Raw genomic sequence first — 20,698 nt, forward strand, 5'->3', positions numbered from 1 at the left:
GGTAGTTTTATTTCTGCTCCCAAATACTTTTGGAAACTCAGGTCATTGCTACATTGCTCCCGTCTAGGTCCAGGAGAGCGGCTGGGGCCTGTGGGGACCTGGGCAGAGCAGGGAAGAAACGGATCAGCAGCTGCGCACTGTGCCTGTGCTCAGATCAGCCCCTCTCCAGGGACCGGTGAGCCGCCCGAACTACCTGATGCTGGGGAAGCCTGGTCGCGTCTCGGAGAAACACGATGCTCGCGTGTGTAAGGAGCCGTCTACTCTGCAGAGCCATATTCAGACACGGGAAATAAAGGCAGACTCTCGCACAATTTAACTACGAAGCAACTAGGCTGACGAGAACATGGGAAGTCAGTTACCACGCTGGCTGCTGTTTACCTGAAGGCAGCTTAAGGTGATCATGACATTAACGGGGAAAACATTCAATAGCCAGCCAGACGCTCCCTCACCTGCCTCTGGGGCCACGTGGCTCTGAGGATGGCTTCCGTTCTAAAGAACATAAGGAGCTTGCTGTCCTCCTCGGTCAGGTGGAACGACTGTCCCAGAATCTGCAGCACACGGACTCGGGGCCTCACGGGCCCCGTGTCATCAGCACAGAAAGGCCGCAGCCACTCCAGCAGGTCCTCAGGGGACACCAGCTCCTCCCTGCAGGGCAAAACCAAGGGTTAGACAGAAAGAGACAAGCCCAATTCTTTCTTTACTCCAGTAACCAAACATGGTGACCATGCTTGTGGGTCATTTCAGTTAGGACGTGCTTTTAAAGATAGAAAGTAAAAAACAAACAAACAAACAAACAAACGGCCGAGACAGGGAGAAGCTTGCGGGAGAGGCGGGCGCTGAGGGAAGTACCGCCGCAAGGCCTTGCCACTCAAAGCTCAGTCCATCAGCCCACGGACTGGCTAGTACTTGGGAGCCGGTTAGAAGTGAAATAAGTCACAAAAAGTCGAGAACCATATGATTTCACCCATATGTGGGACATAAAACCAAAAGCAACAAATGAACAAACATGAAAAACAAACTAACAAAAACTCAAACACAGACAACAATATGGTGACTGCCGGAGGGAAGGGGGTCAAATATACGGTGACAGAAGGTCTGACTCTGGTGGCGGGCACACAAGGCAACACACAGATCGTGGATCAAAAATGTACACTTGAACCTATATAATCTTATTAACCAATGTCACCTCAGTAAATTTAATTTCCACGAAGATCTTCAGGCAGCTCCCATGCACTGTGACCTTCCTGTCTGCTGCTGGGGCTCTGTGATGTCAGGAGATGGGCTACGGTGGGAGAAACTCACAGCATGTCCTCCCCTGGGTGACCCTGGACACATTGCATACCTGCCTAAGCTTCGTTTCCCAATCTGTAAAATGGATACAGTGATATCTGTATAATAGTGTGCCTCTGAGGATTAGAAGTTATGCCTTTGTTTTTCTTCCTGTCTCTTTTTTAAGAAAAGAAAAAAAAAATCTCCAGTTTTTGTTGAAAAGCATTGGTAATTGTTCTGTGACGTGAAAAGTTGGACCTTGGTCTGTGTCTCCTTTCCCTGAGGGCTTCCTCTTTGGAAACCAGAGCTTAAACTAGCCTGTATATTTGGCCGGAAAATCATTAAGGAAAACCACCTTCTCATCTTTGTGTGATGTCCCCAGTGGACAAGACTGAGGAGCCCCAGTGGAAGGGGCTTAACTCAGCACCTGGGAAGACCCTTTCATGGGGTGAGGCCCGGAGCCAGGGCAGCAGGACCCGAGAGCCACTCGCTGCTGACCGCCCAGCGGGGGAGCTGCCAGGAGCCCTGACCCACAGGCTATGGTGGGACAGGCGGCCTGGGTGCCTCCTTGAGGCGGTTCCCACGTAGCACCTCCACCTGCTGTGCCCTCTGCTGACTCTGCAGCTGCCTGGGCACCTTTCTCAGCCTGGAGCACAACTACCCACCTCCTCCTCCTAACAGACTGATGATTTCCTAGACCAGGCCTAGTGTCACCCCTGGGACATCCCGCCCCGACTCCCCCAGCAGAGTGAACACTCCCCCTGCCTCCTTTCTGCACAGTGCTCGCCACTCTGCAGTAGAGTAACGGGCTCTGGGCACACTGGCTGCCCCGGAAGACGATGAGGTTTAACTCCTCGTGACTTACCCCGGAGCATGGCACACAGTAAACACATAGAAAATAAATAAATGTCTCGTTAGGATGAAAGGCTGAACCAGCCATTGCTGCGGCTTCTGTACCCCCACAGGCCCCAATGAAGGGGTCTAGAGAAGCTGCAAGGGCACAGGCGGGGGCCAGCAGGGGCCTTGCTCGAGTGTTTTCCACACTCATCTACATGGCTGATCCTATGTTCCTTCTCCCAAACCTTGAGCACAAAACGATGCATGGAAACACACTCCCGACGCAACCGGGTGCTCCGCTGTGATTCGGAGCCAGACTGGAATCCTGGTTCTGGCCTCAGCTCTCTGACTCCGGGAAAAGTCCATCTCTCTCCCTGAGCTTCCTGTCCTCATCGGAACATGGCAACAGCATGTGCAGCCATCAAAAATAATAATCACGAATCCAAAAGGATAAAAATGTCACGATAGCAACTAAATAAAATATACATGTTTCTAAATTTTGATCAAAACAATATAAAAATGTATCTGGACCTGAACAACAGCAGCATGGAAGTTAATATGCAAATAAAATCAATTATATTACCGACTGGAACTATGGGGAGTTTTCTCAAACACTTCATTATTATTAAATCGTATTTCCCATTAAAAAAAGAAAACTGGGCCAAGGCCTTACAGGGTTGGCATGGATATCAGACATAGGCAAGATCTTTGCAAACTCTGGGAAGTATTTATTAATTCATTGTTGTCACTACTCCTATTACTGCCACTGCATGTGAATAAAGAGTCTTCCTAAAAATGGCCTTGGAGAGACACACCTTCCAGACTTACACAGCCTGGACATGCTTAGTCCTCAGACAAGACAGGTCTAGCACTTATAAAGCTTTAAAAAACAATATAACATATATGCTCTAGGAATTACCATATGTAGTCAATACAGCTAACCTGTGGCGGCTGTAAATCCCTCCTCCTCTAAGCTCAGAGCATCCCCACCCTGGCCTCCCCGGGAGGAAGGTGAGAAGGGAGCAGGCTCTCTCAGCAACAAGGCTCAGGAGAGCAGGTGAGCTGGAGCCAGTGGGGTCAGCATGCAGCTGGGGATACCATGTGTGTACCAGCAAAAGCAAGCTAGATATGCAGAAGGTGCTCGGCTCTTTCTCCAGAAATGCCTAGCAACGTTGCTTAGTCTTAGGGGCTTCATACACATGCTCACGAGAAGTAATGCTGGGGCAGAGGAAGGCCTAAATGAGGTCGCAAACTCGTTCCAGTCTTACCCCTTGTCCACGCTGGCATGGACGGCTGCAACAACACCTTCCAGAACCTGGAGTGGATCCCGGGGCCCACCAAGGTCGCTGCCTCCGCTGAGAAGAGAAAAAGAACTGAGTGAGAAGAGGTTGGCTCGAGCCTCCAACGTAAGCTTGGCGCTCACACTCAGGTCGCCCAGGGGAGGGTGGCACAGCACCGCCAGCCCATGGCCGTCCGTGGAACGTGCAGCATACAAATGTACCGAGCCCAGTACCGCATGCAAGGACATGAAAATAAAACATCCTCTTCTTGGAAGGGACTCGCAGTCTAATATATTCGTGTTTGCCTGACCAGAGAATAAAGAAACCCACTTGTGTTCTGTCATTCAAACGACCTTCAGTGGACATTAAATACATGAGCTATTTTCAACATTAAATATGTAACAATCATCCAAATTCTGCAGGCCTATTTACTAAAAGACTCCTGTGCTCATGGTACTTAACAGATATCAGGCCTGTGGGGTGTTTTACATACATTCTGCCGCTCCATGATCCCAGTGGCCCAGGGGACAGGCGCTATTGTGACGCCCATTCTTCAAATGTGCAAACCTGAATCTGAAACTCCAGTGAATTTTGAAAATACAACAGGGGAAAGGAGGTTTCGGATGAGTTTTATGAATAATTTAAGTTACATGATTTAAGTCAATGCCTGGGTTCAGTTACTTTCGTGCCTTTGTTATCCTATGCCTACTGAATTTTACTAACTTTCTCAAAGGTAAAGGCTACAGGTACTGTCAATAGGAGCCTCTTTCCTTTGAAAAAGAGGTAGTTGAACTCCCGATGTTCCCATTCCTTCCACTGCAGAGATTTAATTCACACCCAGGGACTGCCTACAGTGTGCCGAGTACAACCTTTACTAGATCAGAGCCAAATCACATCTTTGGTAGTAGATCTGGGTATAGTGGAGGAGGGAGTACAGTTTATGTCAGAATTTTATAAATGTAAAAACATCACATCATTTTATTTTAACAATGAAAATGTGCAATTTTTAGAAAATAAATTCATCAGCACGAGTGTTTCAAAATGTTGGTTTTTGTGGACTTCCTGTAAAATCTTGATTTAAGAAACAATAAAAGGTAACTGAACCAAAAGGCACAACATGTGGGAAACAAGCACCGCTCTTCACTTGAAAGGGGAAGCGGGTCTGTAGCCACCACCAGCAAGCCAGTGTCAGTCACAGAGCAAAGCTTTATTACTCCTAAAAAATGTTACCTTTTATCTCTCCCTCTATATATAAAATTACCAGATACCTCAGAGCATTCCGGTGAAAACTGCATGAAGCTGGGCTAATTAAACTGATAAAGGCTCATTTGATTTAATTCAGCTGCTGCAAACTGACATGCATTTAATCAAAAAGTTCCTCAAGAGCGATACAGAATTACAAAGAATGCTTAAAAAGGGAATGAATTACATGCAACTAAATCTTTTAGCCTAATTGCATTATTCACAGAAAGCACTTGATGCCTCATTATTTTCTTAGCGTAACTTCCCCCTCTGTTCTGATCCTCCTGGATGCACTTCTACAAAGGCACCAGCATATCAATATACAGCTAGAATTTCTCCACTGTGGGCAGGGTTTTTTGGTTTGCTTTCTGACATTCATTGCAGGTAAGTATTGTCCTAAGACACATAACAGAAGCCTAACTGCTTCATACGTGATTCATCTGGCCCTATATACCTCATAAGCACCTCTGGGAACCATTTCCCCATTGCCGTGCGAAGGGAAATTAGAAAAGGCAAGATCTGAAAATCCTCCTTGAGGTCGCAGGACAGCCGGACACTTGGTTGCTTCACAGGCCATTGGGCCTCTCCCTCATTTCTGGAATAGCTGGGAGGGAGGGGGCGTCTAACCGGAAGTTAGCGACTTTCTTGACATATTACACACAATACCAATACTGAAACATTTTCATGGTTCTCCTTTCTCAAGACATAGGACTTTGAGGAATCTAATAATAATCTATCTCTCACTTCTATACAGTACGTCATGTTCATGAAAAGCTTCTATGTGCAAAATGGTACCTCATCTTCGCAACAGCCACGAAACAAGCACTGCGGTTGGCAGAACATCCCCTCAGGTTTTCCTCACTGGCTACTGTGTCGCTTACCTCAACGCAGAGATGATTTTTGTTACTGCACTCCGGACTACGTCCTTGGGCGAGAGGTCAAGAGGGCCCACGGCCACAGCGAGCAGCTGCTGAATCATCACGAGAGGCTGACCATCCAAACACATGGCCACGGCTTGATCGTGAAGCTTCCCTTTTTCTGACCGGGACAGATCATACAGGCGACTGTATTTCTGCAGTATTTCCTGAAAAAAAAAAAGTGGAATTCAACACCTAAATATCCAATGGAAATGAAATGTCTACATGGCCATAGTGAAGCATTTAGGAGCTTTTTGAAGCAAATACAGGGCAACCGCAAATTCCACTGAAGTGCATGTATTGGCTGTTAAGAGGTGGGCTCGGGGGCCAGCCAGGCTGGAAGGCAAACCCACTTATTAGTGGGCCTTTGTGCTCTCCAACTGCAGTCTCCATCAGCCAGGATGAGGGCAGCAGGTTCTCATGAACAGAGGGCGTTAGAACATTCATGAAACGATAGTCAGTCCCTCAGCACGATGGAGGCACATGGCCATACTCAGGAAGCGCTAGTTCCTCTATTACCATCATCAGGCTACAGCCATGCAACTGTTACAATCTACTGAGCATCTACCACGGACACCCGTGTATACATGTATGTCATCCAAGCTAATGCTTATAGCAACCCCTCAAAGGGGTTTAATTAGCTCCATTTTATCAAAAAGGAAACTGAAGACCAAAGATGCCAATGTGTCCAAAGTCACACAGCCAGCCACTGGGGGAGTCGGGGTTAGAATCTGAAAGCTCCTTCCCCAGCCCCAGGTCACACTGCCTGTCCCTCGTTGATGATATCTATAAAAACTAAATATGACAATAATTTAAGAAATAGGACACAGACTGTTGTTGTCAGCACACCAAATACGGTCACTTCATGTTAACAGCACTTTCCAGGTTCTCCAAAGATTCACGAGTAACCCTGAACATACAATTCTGTCTTTCCAAACGACCATGTGATCGTTAACTGGATATCTGATGATACTGAAGAATTTCTCGTAGTTATTTTTTATTGTTATAATGTTGCTGTGGTTATGTTTAAATGTATCTTTTAGAAATAGATATGGAAGTATTTATGGATAAAATAAATGATGACTGGGGTTTTCTTTAAAATAATCTCCAGGAGCAGGATGAGGGTGGCCAGGGGAAGCACAGAATACGTCTGGTCACCTCTAGATAACTGCTGCATCTGGGGATCGGCCACATGAGACTCTGCTTTACTCTCCTCCCCATTGTGACACTTTGTTTAAAAAAAACCTGTCCCTTGTAGCATCCTCACTCAGCCAAGAGGCAGCTGAGCCCCATGAGATTAGGCCTTTCCTTAGACGGGTCTAACCTTCCTGAATTGTAAGATGCTCTTTCACGGGGGGTATAACTAGAGGTAAAATCAAGGCTGGCACTTAAAAGGGACAAATGCATGACCTTGAAAGTTTACCTCCAGGATTTGCTATGAAACGCTCCTTAATAAAATCAAATAACGCCCACTCTAGGAACCAGAGTCTTCCATTGCAGACCACCCTGGTCTGACTGAGCTGCAGGCACAGCAGCCACCTACTACCTGTAAGTCACAGCCTCGCTGAAACAAAGGGCTGTTTTAATAACCTTCCTGGCCCCAACACATAAGTTTTGTCACTGAAAGACAATACATGTTCCACGGAGAGTAACGACAATTCTTCAAGTTGAATGTAATATATTTGATTTAAAATAACAAATATTTTTAAATTTTAGTTTTTTTTTTAATTAAAACATTTTGCCCTGATAGGTATAAACCACCTGAATAGTCAACGTTTACCCTAGTTCCCGTAACCATGGGTTACGCCTGGTGAAGCCACTTTGCTCCCTGGAGGCTTCGACACTCCTCACACCAGTACCTAACGCTATCATCAGGGAGGCCAGCAGGCCCAGAGACACACAGTGAAATGAAAGGCTGTTGCACTTGGAAGCCCTGCCATTGTCTTTTCCATGTGGGGCTGGCATTTATGAGTCTCACACAAGTTTTGACGTCTTCCTGTTGCTGACTATCTGAACTCCTCTCCACTGACTGCCCTTTCTAGTCAGGAATTTTTTTTTTACAAGAATACAATTCAATAAACATGTAATATCTCAGAAAAATAAATGATGAGGTTAGTGGCCACTCACAGGTTCATTTACTACAGCATTAAATTTTATTTAAAAAACTTATAAATCTAAACATTGTTTTCATTTACATGAAAACCAGGTACTTACTGGCCTGTCAGCTTTTCAGTTATGGGAAAGAATATCTAAAATCTCATGACTATTCCACGTGACAATCCAGGACAAACGCTCCGAAGGCCACGGAGGCGTCTGCGTGCAGCCCTAACACACTGGTCCTCACACCTCACACCTTGTGGGAGGGGCTCCTGATCTCATGAGGGTGCTTTCTCAGACACACCAGGAGGGTCTCAGCTACAAACCCACTGGGAACAATTTCACTAGCAAAAAATTTCATACCAATAAATAACCAAGTCATATTGAAAACATGAAACAAAAACAGACTGAATACACTCAATTAAAAAGAACTATTGAAACAAGCAGGGGTGGTGATTTCTAAAATTTTCTGAAAATTCAGGGGGAAAAACCTATCATTATTCAGTTAAAAAGCACAACAGCTGCTGGCTAGACGTGGGCTGTCCAACCACGCCTGTCCCCTCCTCAGCATGGGACCAACCCCTCCCCTCCCATCTCCTCCCTTCCTTCCTCCCAGGTTATCAATCATGTGAAGTGGCCTAAAATCCTTTGTAAAGAAGTGAAACTGAACTGGCTATCAGGTGATGGTGAATGGGTTAAAGACAAAGGCTTGAGGACCCTTTTCAAGGATGTCTGCAATACTGAAACCCTATCAGAACCACTGATGTAGCTTTAAAGGCTGAATGAAAGAAATGCTGATACAAGCTGGGCCCCTGAGCTCAGGAGAGTGTTCGTTTCACTACCTGCTCACTGCTCTGCAGAGAGACGATGAAGCTGTGGCTCAGGGTATCCAGGTGAGCGAGTGACTTCTCCAGGTGACTCAAGGTGTCTGCGTAGGTCACTTTAGAATCCACAGCTTCTTGGACATCTTCTTCTGAATTCCTTTTCCGTGGCTTCTCAATAAAATGCTTGACTGTCTTAATAGCCTTGCTAGTCATCTCTTTACGTGCTTCCACGGACAGCTTAAAAGAAAGTAGTGAGCAATAGTGAGCCAAACCAGCCCTACGTTATTATATGGCATACTGAACAAGGTATTAGTGAGACAGAGAGAACGAAAGTGAAATTTTAATACACGCAACTCTAACCAGCAAGCAGGACTTTTGTTATACTGGTTTTTCTTCTGTGAAGAAAACAGAAATGGTGAAATACCATTTGCACTATTAAACTCGTAAACAGAGATTTTTTAAAGTGCTAATACCCATCTCCCTTCTGTCCCAGCCACGGCAGCTGAGGGGAGCACTGGTCCCAGACGGTGGAGCAGCCATCAGCCGGGACCCCACGTGACTGTGGTACAGGTCTGGGCCCCTCCCTGGGATAAGAGCATGAGGGAATATGAGCCTTTGCTGTGTTAAGTTAAACCACTGTGGTTCTGGGTGAACCGGTTACTCCAGCATCACTAGTAGCAGAGCTGTATCTTACAAACATACATCTGACCACGTATTCTGGGCGAGGGGAGTCTTGGGGTGCATGTGGACGGTCTGTGTGTGATCAGACAGGGATTGACTGTCCTGTAGGAGATGAGACGAAGGGGGGCTGGGTCACCACAGTGCCACGTAGGGAAACTACACCCTCTCCTTTAGGGCCCTGGTCTTCAAACGGGGGTGTGTATGCCACCCTCACACAGTCTTTGCAAAGGATATGCAGATGCAGGCAGTTTTAAGGGAACTGGTTTCTAAATTTTACCTCCTCTAACTCCTGTTTCCTAAAACTGACCTTCCTGAGAACGTGCCAGAAGTCGGGGTGTCGACTCTGCCCTCTGTCCACCCCTTCACCACAAGCCAGCCTCTGCTTACACAGAAAGGCAGGCCCACACTCTTCCCGAATCTGACGTGACACACTGTCCCGGAGTCTAAAAGGCTCCAGAACACCCAACAAAGGGACAGTTCAAACCACCGTTGTGTGAAATGGTTCCAATAACTGGATAGCAACTTTCTTTTTTCCACTTTTAAGATCATTTATTGATTGATTTTAGAGAGGGGGGGAAGGAGGGAGAGAGAGAAACATCGATTGTTGTTCCACTTATCTATGCATCGCTGGTTGGTTCTCATATGAGCCCTGACCAGGGACTAGACCCACAACCTTGGTGTACTGGGACAACTCTCGCCAACTGAGCCAGGGCTTGTGGGTAGAAAATTTCTTTATGCATGTCACTCAGTTTTCAATTCTTTACTTTCAACAAAATTTATGAAGAATCTAATTGAGCTGTCAGCTGATAAAGTCATTAAAAATCATTTTTAACAATAAATCACTCTGATTTTGGGCTGATAGCTTGAAGGGCATTCAAAGGATTAAGGGGCACTGTTATGACATAACTCCCTCCCCACCCACCATGTGAACAAGGCCTCTAAATATTCGTATCTATAAAAATGCAAAATGGAAAGAACTGATGCTGAATGCAATCTCAATTTGCTATAACTAACAGTCATCCAAGGGCACATAAACTAATTAGAAACAATGTTGAAAGCCCTACCCACCTCATTAAGATGTACATTTTAATTACAATTTTATTTTTATAGTTAATACTTATTTATCAAAATTTTAATGCATCTGTGTTGTTCTGACCTAATGTACAATGCAATAATTCAGATAAGAACTTAATGTAGAGTTATACTAAAAAATATACTAGAGCCCTATGGTTCACAGTAAAAACTTTAAATGTTCATTTCAATTTCTGGAATTATTTTTGATACAGAGAAACACAACTTTGAAGCATAAAAGTACCTCATTAAGATAAAATTACATGAAAGTGAATGGCAAAACCTCTCAGCACAAAACAACTCTATCCACACTCTCTCACTAAGAGGCCTGATCAAATCCAAGGGTGACCTTCAGCAGCCAGAGGCCATTAGGGTGACCACAGTCCCTCCTAAAATATCAAGAATGCCCACGCTGCCAGGAGAATGCACTGTCGTTGCAGCCAACACTGGGGATAGGCCCATCGGCCCTCACCATTCATAGTCTCCTGCCTTTTGTTTGGGAGAAGTCACTCAGTCTATATGGACTGGCTTCCCCGCTGCAGTCATTATCACTAAATAAAACCAGAGTCTGGCTTTACTTCTCTTCGACGAAAGAAACAAAGTAGAAACAGAAAACATGCAACGGCTCTAACTGCTGAAGATGTGTTTGCTCTGCAGGGACAGGGGAACATCTCAGATCACTGTAAGTGCAGCCGGCCCGGAGTACAAACAGAGCTCAGAGCGGTTTTACTTTAAACGTCAATATTCAAGATACTGGAAATTATACTGTTATCTTAAGTGAGGGGGAAGCGTATCGGATGGACGACGAATGGGAGGTAAAGAGGTCCATGTCACTGCAGACAGCCGTGAAGAGAGCCGTAAAGCTGCCAGACAGAGCACGTTCAGCGGGAGTTACCTCCACACTCCCTCCCCACTGCTTTTTCATGTTAAAGTATGCCTTGGTACCTGCTGCATAGTATTCTGCAGTGTTAATTCCTCTCTTCCCCAAGACATCCACTCCCTGGGAGTTTGGAGCCCACACATTTCACGGGAAAGGAAGGGCCTCCTCCCCGCACTTATTAACGCAGGGCTGCAAGGGCCACAGCCGCGGCTGCCAGACGCCTCCTCAGGAGCCGACACATTAGCATTTACAACTGGGCTGCGCATGTGGTCTTCTGGCCAGCTTTCAATCTCTCTCACTAAATTATTACCTTAGCCAATTTGCAATAATTTTCCGAGCACAAACAGAGAATGAGCCTTCAGCTTGCCAGTCAGGCCCACAATCACGATCACCCCAGAGAGCTTTTGCAGCCAGATTTTTCAGGCAAGGGAAACGGCGGAAAGCGGGATTTGGGAGCAGGCCTATGTGTGAATCCTGACTCTCACTTCTTTCCCATAAAATGCTGGAACAGATATTTAACTTCCTTGAGCTAAATGTTCTTTTCTGTTACAATGGTGATGAAAGTATTTAGTCTACAGGGTAACCGTACAATAAATCTTCTCTTCCTTCTCCTGTAACTGTTTGGAAGGTTGGATTTGAAGGGTAAGTGGGGGAACTGGTTAATCTACCCCAGGTTCAGGTGCAGCCTGGATGACCGTGATGGACTTCAGGAGGAAGCATTAGTTTCCCCTTACTATTACAGGGCGATACTGACATTTAAGGGACAATTCGTGGACTTCTACAGGTTACGATATTTAGCATGACTGCTATTCCACATCCCTGCCAGAAGGAGCCAGAAGGGGTGCTTTAAAATAGGCTATCTGTGTGGCAAGAAACCTCTTCATAACCTGAGCACAGCTGGTGGGAGCAGGGACTGGTTTTGCACCAAAGGCAGCCCCGTAGGGGCTGGACAATGGCCTGTGCAGCTTGTCCTCTGAGGCTGCTCTACACTGGACAGTGATATGCAACCAAAAAGGTTACTCCCTGGGGAAATTTAATGTGAGCACATGCGTGTTTGTGTGTGAGGGTATGAGTGTGTGGGGGTGAATGTGACAGAAGCTCCCCTATGGGCCCCAAAAAGGTAAGTTCTGCTTCTCTCTCCACCCTGTCACTTGGGAGAGGAGGAGTGACATCGACGACATGGGGAGAAGCAACTGGTTATGCTTGGCTAGTGCTTCCCTTCCTTTCTAAGATCTGCCCATGAGCAGAGCAGAATTTCATTAAATTCTCAATATTAATCATTTTCCTATAAAGAAAAAACTTCATTTTAAGTTCCTTAGAGGAATATCTTAATGTCATCAATGGCCATTAATATTACATATAGCACATAACTAACGCCTAAATACTCAGTGATTCAGTCTAATCCACATAACATGCATTTGAGTGATGCATCAGGAGGTCATGCGTCCTGCCATGCGGTTAGGTAGTATGCCTCATCTGGATGTGCTTACAGGGGTTTCGGACACCGACTGCTCACTACGGTGAGAAGCGTGCTGCCACCCTTCGTGAAAAGGTGGTATTAGCACCGTGAAGACCTTAAAGGTACAGCTACAACACAGCCTCCTGAATGACATGTAAGCTTATTAAATAAGGTGGACGTTTAAGTCATAAGGTTTTTAGGATAGATTTATTCTTCTAGATTTTTATGTCAAAGAGTCTGGATAATAGGATAAGGGAGAAAACAGTAGCTTATTTCAAGAATCTGAACTGTCATAATGTGAAAAGTAGATTCCCCGATGCTGTTTCCATGGCTCCAGAAGGAAGACCAAAAAGTGAAAGCTATGAGGAGCCCAAAGAAAGATGGGTGGGTGGGTGGGTGGGTGGGTGGGTGGGTGTGGGTGGGTGGGTGTGTGTGTGTGTGTGTGTGTGTTAGGGATAGCAGCTGAATTATCCATAGGAATGATGCTTAAAGGTCAGAGGCCAAAGTAGATCAGAGGTTCTCAAATAGTTTCTGCCCTAATCCAGAGGAGACAGGGCACACCCGTCAGAATCAGAGAAACAGTGGGGGAAACAGTGGGGGCTGAAACAGAGGGCGTGGGCAGGTGGGGTGAGGGGGCAAATGCCTATTCAACCCAGGATGCAAGCTCCAAGAAGCATACTCAAGGCCTCTTCTAATTCTGTGATTACCTAGGGTTTTCCAAGAAGGGTCCCAGCAAACTTCTGGGTGGCATTTAATGAGTGAGAGGAGTACTTTTCATGTCCTTATTTATGCAGGTATCTGCACCAGCAATTGAAGGCGAGTAGGGAGTACAAAGCAGGAAGGCTGAGATTACGTGCAAGCTCCTCCCTGTATAAACCACAGCCTGTCTGAACCACGCCAATAGGGTGTGACCTGCACTGCAGCATCTTTGACCATTTCCCTGGATTCCTAACCCACTGACTTGTTCTCCGTCCCTTCTACAAAAATGTTGCTAATTACTGAATGGAAAAGCAATAGAAAAGCAACCCAACCAACCACAACCAACCAATCAACCAACCAACCAACGGGACTGACCCAAAAGAAACGATGGAGAATCGGAGCAAACGCACTTCCCAGCTTCGTACTCTTCTCCTTCTGCATGCCCATCGCCTGAGGGCCACGCACTCTGCCTCTGCCTGCGTGAGTGATCCACGCTGGGAAGACTTCCCCAGAATTTCTGTGACACCGCAAATGCAAACGGTAACTGAATGACTATGATCACGAGGGCAAGGAGCCTTCCCTGGTTCATGTTATCGTGGAAGGGGCACCACATTCAGGCTTCGGGGCTGTTCCCCTCTGAATTCTGGCCTCTGAACAATCACTTACTGCTCCTGTCACACACTCTAGAGTTAGTTCACCAGTTCTTTCCAAAGTCTGGTTATGCACCCAGGGTGGGTATGCATTTGAAAACTGCATACTATGTATGAGTAGCATATTCACTTATTTCACATTTTTACCATCCTGCATAAGCTGTGGGAACAGCTGGTGTTTTGCCGATTTGGCCAAAACCGACTGCACTTCCTTTTCCAATGTGTTCTCCGCCACATGCGGCTGCTCTGCAGCGTGAATTTTTCTCTCTGTGTAGTGTTATGTGACTTCAAACATGCATGTATCTAAACTTTATGCTTTTCCTCGCTGAATGGAAAATTAAAGCTTGCCAATTAATAAAGTGAGGAAAAATACAAACCTAGACTGCAGACACAAAATTAATTTCAAATGTCTCTGTCTCACTTGTCTCAGATTAACCTGATGCAGCAGAAAACTGCCTCCTGGGACAGTCTGCAACAACAGACTATCTTGCTGAGGATGACACCATCTGAACTGAGGGAGCAAGGTCATGATTCACTGCCTCAGCTCCACGGGGTAAGCCTCACATAAAACAGGTGACCCTCCTTCGGCCTGAGGGAAGTAAAGACCCTCCACCTTCCTGGAGGGTCTATTCCCTTGTCCCACTCCTCCAACCAGGTCCCAGGTCCCAGCTCTGGAGCATTTCCTGGGACTTCAAGTCACCTCTCTGCTGAGTCCCTCCCCTCCAATACTTGAACTTCCTGGGCATCTGTGACAGAGGACAGCAATTTCTCAATTCAAACACCTCATGCTTTGCAAAAAGCTAAAACGCCACACCTGTGACTATCCCCCATTTCAAGGAAAGAAACAGAAACAGCATCTACAGAACGTAAGAGCAACTTCATTCCTCTAAAAGGTTCCATCTGCCCTAAGCAAAGGTCTGGTTACCTTGGTCACAGCTTTTGGAGAAAATGTAATTGCGTCCAGCACCGTGATGAGGTCCCCTGGGTGGAGGCGATCAAAGTACTTCCCACAGACCTCGAAGGCACGGAGCCACTCTGGCGAGGACCCCGGGGCTTGCTTAATGAGGTGAGGGTCCCCCGTCCAGAACAACTTCTGCAGCCAGATGGTGTATAGGGAGCTCGGGGAGAGCGCCCGTCCATCCTTGTCGGGGATTTTGGGAACAAGCTTGGAAATGGATAAGATGTTCTGACTTGAAAGGACTGGCTCCAGTGCCTCCAGAGGGTCCGTGTTTTCCTCTATCAGCTTTTTGTAATTGAGACCTATTGGAAAGAGAAGGAAAAAAGAGAGTTCTCTCCAACGTAAGCGCTTGGAGGCTTCAAACACACACCCAGCCCTCTGTGCAGCAAAATGTAGAGATTCACTGAGCAGTTTAGTTGTAGCTCATCACTGAGCTGCCCCCTAGATACATCAGAAGATCCTAGTTCTGGTCCCAGCCTGCGACTTGGTCAACTCTGCAATCCCGGACAAGTCACTCACTTCTGTGAGCCTGAGCCTCCTCACGTGGACACCAGAGATAGTCAGACCTCCTGGCTTCTTTAGTCCCTCCATGGCCCGTTTTCCCCTAGCGGTGCCCTCACCACACTGCACTGGATTCGTGTGTTATCCACCTGGCATCTCATCGACTACCTGAAGACAGAGAAGAGATGCACTCCTTGTCCTCTGTGTCCACTCCAGTGTCTAATGTGGTTACTCAGTAAACCACTGACAAACTGCAGTAAATTCTCATAATTGCCATGAATATTAAGCATAGATCTGAAAGTGCCTTGTAAATTATAAATTATCATAGATATTTGAGGGGTATTACTGTGTTTAATTCCTTCATCATGAGCATAAAGATACACAGACACCCTTCTAAAGATTTCAACAATTTACCAAAGACTCAAAGGTTCTTATTTTAATGGGCTCCACATATGCTTTAAACACACAGGCTCCACTGAGGTAGTTCTGCCGATGCCTACTGTAAAGTGTCTCAGACTTGTCCTGTATACAGATAAAATATTACCAATGGGAACAGAAAAAAACCTCTGGAGTCAAAACTTTGGATTTTAGTACCAGATCTATTATAACCTGTGTGATTTTTAATAGGTTTCTTAGTTTCTCTGGCATGTAATTCCCCCAACCATACATGAAGGAGTTGAAAAGACAATAACTAAAGAAAATTAGCATCAAAATCCTGTGGTTTCAGATCTATACCAGCCACGGTGCACGAACATGACTGTGTCCAGAAAATTAATCCCTAGATTAACTTCAAAAATGAGTTCAAGGGCCCTGGCCAGGTAGGTCAGTTGGTTAGAGCATCATCCCAATACACCAAGGTTGCAGGTTCAATCCCTGGTCAGGACATACAAGAATCAACCAATGAGTGCATAAATAAGTGGAACAAAGTGATGTCTATGTCTGTCTGTCTGTCTCTCTCTCTCTCAAATCAATAAAAAAATGAGCTCAAGCCAGGAAATGATCATCTTACCTGAGGCGACTACCTTAAACTTCTTCAGCAGCCGAATGTGGGTTTCGGGTTTAATGGCAGACTTCCCCAGATCCACATAGCCACAGCTTTCCAGGAGGGTGAAATAGTACAGCAGCCGCTCGTGATCAAAGCCCCCGATGGTGGGGTAAATGTACTTGACCATGTGCTTGTGAAAGGCTTCAGGATCAGTCTTCAAAGTCTCAAAGAGACGAAGGGCTTGAGCTCGATTTTCAATCTCTACTGTGGACAAACTGAAATGAAGGGACAAAGAAATTGTGTTAAAATTTGGTTCCTTTATTAAACAAGATCTTCTTTTCTAATCCAGAGGCAGTAAACCACCAAGATGCAGGAGATTCATATAAAGGAAAATGAACCTGTTGAACGCCTATGCTATTCTATACAATTTTCATGTGGTCTTCTGGGGTCGAGCATCCCTGCAGGCAGCATCCCTGTAGCCACCACTTCCCACCCCTGCCATTGGGAGAGGTGCCCAGGGCTCAATAGCTAGGAAATGAACCCAGATCTGTCAGCTTCCACATGCATTATTTATTCATGCCACAAGAAAAATTAAAGTTGGAGCTTCGTTAAGAAATGTAAACAACCTTATTATTTCAGGAATTTAGGAATCCATGAGGGAAGAAACCACCCCAATTTTTAGGCATAAGTATTACAACCAAGAGCCTTGAATTGATACTGGATAGACCCAAATTTGACAATAAAATTAAAATCAGCAAGAACAGGTACCACTTTCATGTGAATTAGCTGCAGTCATGAATGCCACCTACATAAAAACACGTCTTATTTTCATCTTGACTCAGATGTCCTTACAATACAATAAAAATGTTCCTTAAGGATAAACTGTTAGAAAAATTTTTAAGGAGTTTGCATTTTGAGGGGTGAAGGGGAGAGAAGGGGGGGGCTTAATTCTGGTCTTGTGCTTCTTCCTATTCATGGCACAGAGCCTCAGCCAGAGTAATTCTGACACCCCGGGCAGGATGAGTCAGGGGCCATCACCCTAGCAGAAATGTCCAGTTTCCACGGCTCTGGGTGGCAGCATGGGAAGTACCTGAGTACAGCAAGTGAGACCTCTGGCAAGGTCCAAGTTAGAGGCACATTGTTTCAAAGCCACTCCTTTGAAATATGATACCTTGTTTACTGGAATTCTCATTTTTAGAAAGTGCAAAGACATGTTTTGGTTTACGTAAAGTTAACAAAAATTATGTTTTAAAATTTTTATGAGTGCTAATACTTAGGATAACAGCAGTGTGGACCACTTGAAGGCAAAGGTGATACCACATCTCCTTGACCTGTAGCTTCTCAGCATCTTTGTGGTACAAAGAACACATCCAGCACATGTGCCCAAGAGATGGGTGGAGGAACAAAGCCTAGGAGTGCTCTATGGACAGTCACTGTGCTCCACACGGGGAGGGTGGAAAGACTGACAACATCAAGCTCTCGTCCTGCCATCTGAAAACCCAGTTGAGTTATAAAAACTCAGAATTAAACCACAATGCAAAACAATGGCTCCGGCTGACAAGCGGCACACAATTCTATGCAATCTTATTCCAGTCAGGAGCAGGGTCACTCAAGCTTGAACTTCAAAGCAGCAGATGTCAGCGACAACAGGAGGCTTAAGGAAGGCAGTGCCTGAGCTTGGCACTACGGAGAGGAATGGAACAAAAAGAATGTGAACGAAGTGTCACGCCAGGAAAGTACAAGCCTGTACAGAAACGGAGTAGATGGACGGCTGGTCCGAATATGCTCTTTATACTGGCACTATTCAAAATACGCAACGTCGCCCAGGAAACGTAGTGCGCACACAGTGCAATGTGCAAGGGACTTCCCAAGTTTCTGACTCCCCGTCACTACTTGCGAAGCGAGGCCTGAAAATGATGTTGTGAAGAGGTAAACACGAACCCATGTAGGCCCAGTGAGATGAGCCGTTTTGACGAGGCTTTGCAGGCAGAACGTGCGGAGTGGAGGAGGGAAGAGCCTGCACTTACTATGCTGGTTGCTATGGCAGGCTGGTTAAATCTAGGTAATTACAACCAACAGATGAGCAGTCAGAGAGGTGAGGTGACTCGCCTGAGACCTGGCATCAGACCTGCCTGGGCTCTGTATGGCTTTGTTCACCTATGGCAAAAAAGCTGTTGACTGACAAGGTCATGTGCCTGCAATTTCAAAAGCCGATTCTTTCTGTAACCCGGGCATTAGTTGTCTCTCCAAGAGCAATAATCGAAACGAGTTCTCCAGTCACACTGATTGCTAACAACGCTGAGAAACAGAGCATTCAAGGCGGACTCATCTACAAGGTGGACGGACAGTGGCTAAGTCATAACACCTTTACTTCACCTGTGCCGACCTGGTTCCGAGCAGTCTCCCTCAATCAGCTTCACATTCTCTCGCCCGCCCACTTACTCTTCTGCGCCCACGATTTAGTTTGCCCAATGTGCAATTTTACCTAATTTTCTTGTCAAGGGGGAACCTGGAATACCTTTACTGACACATGATAAATACCAGAACCTCCCTCTTCAGTAAATTACAATGTGCTGGGATCTTTTATGGGTGCAAGTAATCAACAGCCCATTTTAATAGCTTCCATCGAAAGGAGCTACTATCTTCCCTTTGAAACAAAAACTGAAATCTCTGCTTAGAAAACAATTCCAAAGAACCCACATCTGAGGGAGTAGGATGGAACACTGGGATACCATGGCAGACTTTCCACTAATCACATTAACGATCACCTTAGAAGCCGTTTAAGTGCTTTTCCTTGAACCAAGATTCAGCTTGTACCTTTATATAGTGCATATTTAACTCTCAGAGATTAACCACAGGAAGAAATTAGCAGTGGTTGTCCTCAGAGCACAGGAATAAATTGTCAGTACTGAGTCCGTGGTCAGCGTGCTCTGTAATGGCTCCAGGTTGCCAATCACCCAACAATGTAATTCATGAACAGCACGTACTAAAAGGTCTTATGCTCACATAGGAAAACTGATTTATTTAAATGCATATTTCTTTACCCAGTCTGAGGACCTGCGTGTTAATTCAGTTCCATTAGTTGAGTAAGGAGTACTCAGGAGTTGGGGAGGGAGGAGGAACGGGAGAGGGAGAGGGCTGCTGGGAGAGGCTGGAGAGAGAACAGAGAGATCGGGAGAGGGCTTCACCTGCTCAGGTGCAGTAACTTCTAGGCATTTCCCCAAAGACTAATCCAATGACCCTTAAGATTTATGAGTCCAAACTTATGACCACAATAGAGGGTGAACAGGGCTCCACCCTGATTCCTGTAGAAAGAAACAAGTCTGCCTATCCTCTCAGGGTCAAGGACGCTGGCCTATAGGAAACATGCAAGGACTTACCCACAAATGCCTCGGAATGAACGTGACATGTGACTTGGCAGGCCTGACCTGCAAAGCCGCCTGACAGCTGCCCATGTGAACATGCAGAGAGAGGTAGGCAAAAGCATCATGGCATTTTTCCTTCTGGCCAACATTTTCGCCAAGTGTCTTTGTAAACCAAAAAATGGAATTTAACTTGTCAAAGTCACCTAGACAGCTGACAAGAAGATCGCTAATAAGTGTCTCAGTTTATTTCCTGTCACACGATTACTCAGTGGGTCCCTTTGCGGAATGTTTTAGATGAACAGTGGTGACAAGGAGAGCCATGGGAAGAAGCTTGTCTCCTCTCTTCCATAGGACAACCCTGACCCTTAAGCCCTTTAACTTTTCATCAAATGTCAATTCTGATTGGTTTATAGTCTCATATTATTCTAACAAAAAATGTTTTGAGACACGATAGCACAAAAATACTGATAGCAGTATTTATATTGAGCACTTATTATACTAAGCACAAGGTCATCTCATTTACTTCTCACAAAGCAGATAAAACTGGTATCCTGACTTGGAAAATAATTGCCCAAAAGTCAGATGTGCAATATTAGGCTAACAGTGCTCATCAGATAGACCTGTAAACCTGGCCTGTTTCTAGAACAGCAGCAGCTACTGTTTTTCTTTTGAGCACCTACTGCAGGTCAGGTATTTTGTATAAACCTCTTAAGCCTCACAGCAGTTCTGAGAAATGAATGAGATAGGGAAGCTGACGCACAGAGGGATAAAACAGCTTGTTCACCCAGAACACAGGAGGGGAAGGTCACAGGGCCGGGGTCTAAGCCCGGATTTCCACGATCAAAACCTGAGCACTTTCCACTGGGCAGAAACAGGCCAAAACCCATCGTCCTGCTTATGTTTTGTGCCACTGCCAGGGGCATTTGACTGATCCTTCAGACAGGGCCTGAAGATCGCACATGAAAAGGACGGTTGCAGGGACA

At 45.8% G+C, this 20,698-nt stretch overlaps 1 protein-coding gene across 1 annotated transcript in view; it reads right to left on the minus strand.

Annotated features, from left to right (window-relative positions):
- Nucleotides 1-20,698, minus strand: part of NBAS (NBAS subunit of NRZ tethering complex) — a 159,866-nt gene that overhangs the window by 17,596 nt on the left and 121,572 nt on the right. The window contains exons 43-48 of the mRNA XM_081157251.1: nucleotides 16,375-16,625; nucleotides 14,832-15,166; nucleotides 8,485-8,703; nucleotides 5,510-5,712; nucleotides 3,375-3,461; nucleotides 450-645 (exon numbers count right to left, since the gene is read on the minus strand). Of these exons, the coding sequence (XP_081013377.1) occupies nucleotides 450-645; nucleotides 3,375-3,461; nucleotides 5,510-5,712; nucleotides 8,485-8,703; nucleotides 14,832-15,166; nucleotides 16,375-16,625 (1,291 nt within the window). The remainder of the gene's footprint in view (nucleotides 1-449; nucleotides 646-3,374; nucleotides 3,462-5,509; nucleotides 5,713-8,484; nucleotides 8,704-14,831; nucleotides 15,167-16,374; nucleotides 16,626-20,698) is intronic.

The sequence above is a fragment of the Miniopterus schreibersii genome, assembly GCF_964146895.1.
Source record: "Miniopterus schreibersii genome assembly, chromosome: 13".
In the NCBI taxonomy this organism is placed as follows: Eukaryota; Metazoa; Chordata; class Mammalia; order Chiroptera; family Miniopteridae; genus Miniopterus; species Miniopterus schreibersii.